Source organism: Sinocyclocheilus rhinocerous, unplaced genomic scaffold, assembly GCF_001515625.1.
Source record: "Sinocyclocheilus rhinocerous isolate Xijiao unplaced genomic scaffold, SAMN03320098_v1.1 scaffold1065, whole genome shotgun sequence".
In the NCBI taxonomy this organism is placed as follows: domain Eukaryota; kingdom Metazoa; phylum Chordata; class Actinopteri; order Cypriniformes; family Cyprinidae; genus Sinocyclocheilus; species Sinocyclocheilus rhinocerous.
This window is the reverse complement of record NW_015628720.1, coordinates 210,760-218,256: the sequence shown is the minus strand read 5'-3', so window position 1 is coordinate 218,256 and position 7,497 is coordinate 210,760. Positions and strand designations below refer to the sequence as shown.

At 31.6% G+C, this 7,497-nt stretch overlaps 1 protein-coding gene across 1 annotated transcript in view; it reads left to right on the top strand.

Annotated features, from left to right (window-relative positions):
- Positions 1-2,955: 2,955 nt before the first annotated feature.
- LOC107738355 (CTD nuclear envelope phosphatase 1A-like) overlaps positions 2,956-7,497 on the top strand; it is an 11,545-nt gene continuing 7,003 nt past the window's right edge. Inside the window, exons 1-4 of the mRNA XM_016550102.1 lie at positions 2,956-3,199; positions 3,476-3,592; positions 6,125-6,217; positions 6,970-7,047. Of these exons, the coding sequence (XP_016405588.1) occupies positions 3,479-3,592; positions 6,125-6,217; positions 6,970-7,047 (285 nt within the window). The 5' untranslated portion in view covers positions 2,956-3,199; positions 3,476-3,478. The remainder of the gene's footprint in view (positions 3,200-3,475; positions 3,593-6,124; positions 6,218-6,969; positions 7,048-7,497) is intronic.

Sequence of the window (7,497 nt, the reverse complement as noted above, 5' to 3'; positions counted from 1 at the left end):
TAGCTGTTATAAATTCACTGTAAACCACAGCTTCTTGGGGCTTATTGCTTTATTTTAATATGCATCCACGTGACTGGAGATTTGACATAAGGGCAAAAATTTCACAAATTTTCCAATTGGTCATGTGAATTTCTGGCACTGACCAACAGAAAGCTGCTTGGTTTGAAAGTTATTTTTGTGTGAGATAACGCAGAAAAAGACAGTCACTTATCGCCAACTACTGAGACATAACATGAGAGAAGAACTGCTGAACGAATCTTTTTAATGAACGAATCTAGAAGATTTGACTCATTGAAATGAATCACCAAATCTGTTGTTTATTCTTATGGGGAATTTTTTTTTAGATCATTTTAATTATCAAAGAACCACCACTGTATTCAATAAAAGAAATTAACATTTAGTCATTTAGCAGGCGCTTTTATCCAAAGCGACTTACAAATGAGGACGATGGAAGCAATCAGAATCAACAAAAGAGCAATGATACGCATGTGCTATAACAAGTCTCAGTTAGCTTAACGCAGTACACGTAACAGAGTTTTTTTGTTTGTTAATTATATAATAAATAAAAAGAAAACAAATAGATAGAATATATAAAGAACAGAGAAAGCTAGTGTTAGAGGCCTTTTTTGTTTCTTTGTGTTTTATAGAAAACATGCCGTGTTAGAAAACAGATTAAAATAAAAAAGTAGTCAAACGATAAATCGTGATTAATCGCATCCAAAATAAGTTTGTTTACATAATACGAGTATGTACTGTGTATATTTATTTTGTAGCCTATATATAAATACAAACACATGCATGTATGTTTAAGAAAAATATGCTGTTTATATATTAAATATATTTATATATAATATAGAAATAATAATATTAATGTATATACATGTAAATATTTTCTAAATATATACTGTATGTGTGTGTATTTATATATACATAATAAATAAACAAATAAATAAACAGTACACATACATATATTATGTAAACAAAAACTTTTATTTTGGATGCGATTAATTGTTTGACAGCGAAAGAAAACAAATAGATAAAATAGAATTAGAATAGAGTGCTAGAGCGAGCAGGTCAAATAAATTACATGACATGATTTTTTTTAGTTAATTATAATAGATAAAAAGAAAACAAATAGAATAGAGAAAGAATAGAGAAAGCTAGCGTTAGAGGTCTTTTGTATGTTTTTTATAGCAGTTTGAAAACAAATAGTTTAAAATTTGATTTTTTTAAATAAAAAAGAAAACAAATAGATAAAATAGAATTCGAATAGACAGTGCTAGGTCAAATATACCACATGACACGATATATAATAGATAAAAAGAAAACAAATAGAATAGAGAAAGAATAGAGAAAGCTAGTGTTAGAGGTCTTTTTTCTTTTTTGTATTTTTATAGAAAACAAATAAAAGAAATTAACATTTAGTCATTTAGCAGGCGCTTTTATCCAAAGCGACTTACAAATGAGGACGATGGAAGCAATCAGAATCAACAAAAGAGCAATGATACGCATGTGCTATAACAAGTCTCAGTTAGCTTAACGCAGTACACGTAACAGAGTTTTTTTGTTTGTTAATTATATAATAAATAAAAAGAAAACAAATAGATAGAATATATAAAGAACAGAGAAAGCTAGTGTTAGAGGCCTTTTTTGTTTCTTTGTGTTTTATAGAAAACATGCCGTGTTAGAAAACAGATTAAAATAAAAAAGTAGTCAAACGATAAATCGTGATTAATCGCATCCAAAATAAGTTTGTTTACATAATACGAGTGTGTACTGTGTATATTTATTTTGTAGCCTATATATAAATACAAACACATGCATGTATGTTTAAGAAAAATATGCTGTTTATATATTAAATATATTTATATATAATATAGAAATAATAATATTAATGTATATACATGTAAATATTTTCTAAATATATACTGTATGTGTGTGTATTTATATATACATAATAAATAAACAAATAAATAAACAGTACACATACATATATTATGTAAACAAAAACTTTTATTTTGGATGCGATTAATTGTTTGACAGCGAAAGAAAACAAATAGATAAAATAGAATTCGAATAGACAGTGCTAGGTCAAATATACCACATGACACGATATATAATAGATAAAAAGAAAACAAATAGAATAGAGAAAGAATAGAGAAAGCTAGCGTTAGAGGTCTTTTGTATGTTTTTTATAGCAGTTTGAAAACAAATAGTTTAAAATTTGATTTTTTTAAATAAAAAAGAAAACAAATAGATAAAATAGAATTCGAATAGACAGTGCTAGGTCAAATATACCACATGACACGATATATAATAGATAAAAAGAAAACAAATAGAATAGAGAAAGAATAGAGAAAGCTAGTGTTAGAGGTCTTTTTTCTTTTTTGTATTTTTATAGAAAACAAGCCGTTAGAAAACAAATAAGAGTTTAAAAATAAAACATCTCTTCCATCTTTATTTGACCCTCTAACTTTAGCAATCTATTCTAATTCTATTCTTTAAAAAAACTTTCCCCTTTTAGACTTGCAAAGACCTCGAACACTAGTCTAACACTAGCTTGCTCTATTCTATCTGTTTTCTTTTTATTTATTATATAATTAACAAAAGCAAAAAAAGGCCTCTAACACTAGTTTTCTTTTTATTTATTATATAATAAATTGCTTCCATTGTCCTCATTTGTAATTCGCTTTGGATAAAAGCGTCTGCTAAATGACTAAATATAAATAGAGTTTAAAAATATATATATTTTAATAAAAAAAGAAAACAAATAGATAAAATAGAATTAGAATAGAGATTAAATTCTAATAAATAAATTAAACAAATAAATTAAATGACAAGAAAAACCGTGCGCTGTAAATATAAATTGATCCGTTTGGTTTGAATTCTCAACGATTGAGAAACCGTTTGAAAACCTCCGCGGCCACGTGAGCACAAACTTTAGGTCCCTTCGCGGAAGTGACGTCAGGGAAACGATGGCGGACCGTGCTGCTCTACCGTATTGGCTTTAAACTGTCCTCAGAGGTGAGGAATTGTACGCGTTTTCTTTTCGCTTTCTCAAAGGTTCTCTGAAGGAGGATAGTGCTTTTAATGCCGCAGCGGATGGACGGTCGCGCTTCTCTCGGCTTTCGGCAGCACGGAGGCGTTTGTTCGACACTCCACTTGGTTTGACCATCTTAGCCAACGAGCATTTGCAGACTTCACAGAGCCGGACAGAGAAACTACCTCTCTAAAGATAAAGACATTCACCAAATAATATTTTACACGTGCGGTTTTTATTTTTTTATTTATTTATTTTTAAACCGCTGCACTTTTGCGCCCTCCATGCGTTGATTTGAATCCCATCAAGACGCGCGAGGCGCATCGGGACGCTCCGGTGTGAAGTTGTGAATGCTCGGCAGGATCTCATCTCATCTCCACAGGTGTGTTGTCTTGCTCTTGTCGGCGGTGTAGATCACGCCTCACGGACTCTGGTGGTATGGTTGACATGCTAAAGACGCGCCAGTGTCTGCTCGGTGTGCGCACTTTCCTCGGCGTGACCTCCAGAATATGGAGCTTCTTCTTATACATCCTCAGGAAGCACATACGGACGGTGAGTTTCCGAAAAGAGTGACATTTACACGTCCGAGCAACTTTTCTTGCATGACACGGCACTGAACTTTAACACAGGTGTCTAAAAGGGACAGCAGACACCTGTCTGGGTTATTAAACCGTCTAGGTTTGGTTAGTTTATTCCCAATCTTTCTGTACAGCAAGTGTTTGTTTTGTGAAACGTACCCACATGAAAAAATACTATAGTGTTTTTTGTACCATGCTATAGTAAAGTGTATTATACTGTGTATATATTATAGTACTCGCAACACTTTGTCAATGAATGCTACAGTATAATGTAGTATTAGTGAACTGATAAACTGTAATAAATACTGTAGTGTACTTTAGTTTTTACTGCAGTAAACTGTAGTGTATTGTAGTATAATATACCCTTGTGTATAGCAATTTGTTTATATTATTATAGTTGTTATATTACCATAGCAACTATAGAATTACCACAGTAAATTAATTCAAGTACTTTACTATAGTATGCTTCAAAAACACTAGTATTTACTATAAATTACTATAGTATTTTTTCATGTGGGTATGTATCCCATAACCTTTTGGGTCTCCGTTAAGAGCAGTTTGCTTGGTTGTCAACAGCACAACTAGAGAAGAGCAACGACTTGCTGGTTATGAATAATATGTTACACTGATTTCATTAAACATACACTGATATTTACAAACTGATGACAGCCAAATTAGTTAATGTGACGCTTTACTGTGGGCCTAAAGTGTTAATGAACAGTCAAGCTATACTATACACCATTAGTGTAAAATAAAACTTGCCACCTAAATTAACATAATTTAGACACACAAATTAGACGTAGTTGTACTGTGGAGCAAATTCAGAGTAAGATATGACTTTGTACCAAAATGTATTATTTTTAGTATTTTAAATAAGTTTATTTACAACCAGTAAATAATTTACCAAAAGTAAAACTATTGAAATAAATTCTAAATATTAGAAGAAAATCTAAAACGCGAATTAGAAATGTTGACAGCTAACTGAAATAAAATAAGTCTAAGTACTAAAATTAACTAAAACTAAAAGATATATTGTATTATATTATTTAGCATTTTAAGTGAACTCACTTAAATAGTTATTTAGTATAATTTTGCCAGAAAACGTTTTAGAATTTTTATCATATGTTAATGTAAAAAAAAATCTGGTGTAATATAACTTGTTTGTTTGTTTGCTGGTTTTTATTGTATTTGTTATACTTGTATTTTTTAAATTGTTTTTGCCATGAAAATAGCCTAAGATGCTGACGTGGCATTAAATAAACAATATACTACTTTATTTAGCATTTTACTGCAAGCCTAAAACAATAATGATCAGGGTAAAATAAGTTTAAAATATGTCTTGGCATGATTTTTTTTTTTAAAATAATATAATATTAATAAAAATATTATAAATATGTTTAGAATTTAAAAGTTAATATAATTACAATATAATATGTGAATATCCAATAGGTTAATTGTTTTTCAGAATGAGCTGATAACCGTGTCACATGCTTTAGCTCAGAGTATGTAAACACTTGGGTTTGGAAAGCAGGCTGTAATCCCACTGTGCACTGCAGGCTTTGGCAAGCCAGTTGTATAATAATCTTTAAGATGATCATTAAGACACAATGATAAAGGCATTACTTGTCTGGGACTCTGATATGGGTGCTGGAATAGCAGACACTTCACTAGACATGCTTTACAGTCACGCATGCATCGGGTCGGTTCAGCTTGACCCGACATTATGAATGAGTCCTTATTGAGGCCTAAATCGGGTTGGGAATAAACAGCCCCCTTTTCAAAGTCACCCTGGCAGTTTCACTCAGCTGTGCTCTCCCAAGTTCCACTGATACTTTTAGACAGCTGGGAGGGCTAAAGATAGCTCAGAAGAGAGGGATTTGGAGAAAGAGAGGAAGAGTATCCACATTGTGGTGAGCAGTGGGCCGAGCCGGAGGATCTCGGACCTCTTAAAGGGAAAGCCATCTGAGTTTGAGCTCAGGTTCATTCCAGATTTGAGTAAGCTGCTAACTGACCAGTTGTGAAATAAGCAACTCCAAAACCGCTCTTACGTTCGTTTTTATTAATTCAGGGTTCCCACTGTTACAGACAACCTGGAATTAGCAGCCGAGTTGTCAAACGTTTTAGTAACACACTAGCCTAGCAATTTCTGTAGTTAATATTAATGATCAACCAATATAAATAGAAGCTAATGAATATTTGTATTGTATTGTTGTATTATGTAATATTGTATAAATGCACTAGTCAGCATTTGTTTTTAAATTATATATCTTTTTTTTTAACAGTAATTGGAATGATCCCTCAACTGGTCAGTTATGGATTGTATTTTTATTTACTGTATGTTTTTTCCCCCCATCTAAATTCTGGATCATGTAGTGTGATGTTCAAACATTAAAACCAGTATAGCATGCTAAATAAACTGTAAAAGGTGTACTCATTGTCTTCTTCTGTATAATACATGTGGTGTACTGAGGTGGCTGTTTCCTGTTTTGTCTCCTTCCTTTTCTAGATAATCCAGTATCAAACAGTGCGATATGACATCTTACCATTGTCACCCATTTCCAGAAACAGACTCAGTGAGTTTTTTCTTCTCAAGTTAAAAGTTAGCGGTATGACAACAGAAAGCCTGATCTGAGTGTGAGTTGTCTTTGAGACGGCTGTTTGTTAAACGCTTGAAACTCTTTGAACGTGCAGTGTTGCGTTTGTGTGCAGTGTTTTCGTATGCTGATTTTCATTGAGTAACATGGGAGTTTGTATTTCTGTATTGTTGTATTATGTAATATTGTATAAATGCACTAGTCAGCATTTGAAGTGGATCAAAACCTTTCATCAAAGTTGTCCTAAAACCTAAACCAATATGCGTTCTTGTCTTCCACTTCAAATGTTGACTACTGTATTTACTAGCAATTATTTAAATGTCCTTAGTAATTCTTAATGCTTAACCAATACATTATTGTTGTTGTTATTCGTTTGTTTGTTTTTTGTTTGATGCCATCTGGAGTCAGAAGCGCCCTAATGCCAATATATCAGTTTAATAGTCATATTTCATTCAAATATGACTTATTAAAAACATAACACATATTTATAATTAATATAAATTAAATATGAACTAATAAACATTTGTAAATATTTATTATAACAAAAATTTAAATGTCAATAGTAAATATTACCAACTAATATTTATTATTATTATTATTATTGATTTTGATTTATTTATGATGCCTCTCCTGAATCCTGATATCTAGAGAGCAGTCCAGATACGAGTCATATTTAGATTAGATCATGTCAAAATTTAAATTAAAATATTATGTATAAATGAGTAAATATATTTAAATATATATCTACATCGACGAGACGTTGATCCACTCGCATCACGATGGAGTTCTCAGACCTACAGTACGGCCTGGGACACCGCCAGACTTCGTCCTCAAAGTAAGTGTTCGTTTTATTTGCCGTATTAAAAATGCACACCTGTGAACGATAGGGATGCACCGAAATTAAAATTCTTGGCCGAAGCCGAAACCGAACAAAATGAAACACTGGGCCGAATACCGAACACGGTTTTTCAAGTTTTTTCCCCATGCATTTTGATAACATTCTAGCAGACACTATACCAACAAAGCACAATTTAACTTAAAATTAATAAGTTAGTAAAATAATATTTTTTGGCGATCAGACCCCCTTCTTGAATCAGGCATCTATTTTTTACTGTAAAATGAAAAGCAGCCTTGCTGAGCAGAAGAGACTTATTTTAAAATATTAGAAAATATTACAGATCAGAATTTGAACACTATGTGTGAATGTTATAATAAATGTATTAACAGAGCTGTGTTGTAATGATTATTATCATTATTATTGTCTTACTTTTTATTTTATTTTACA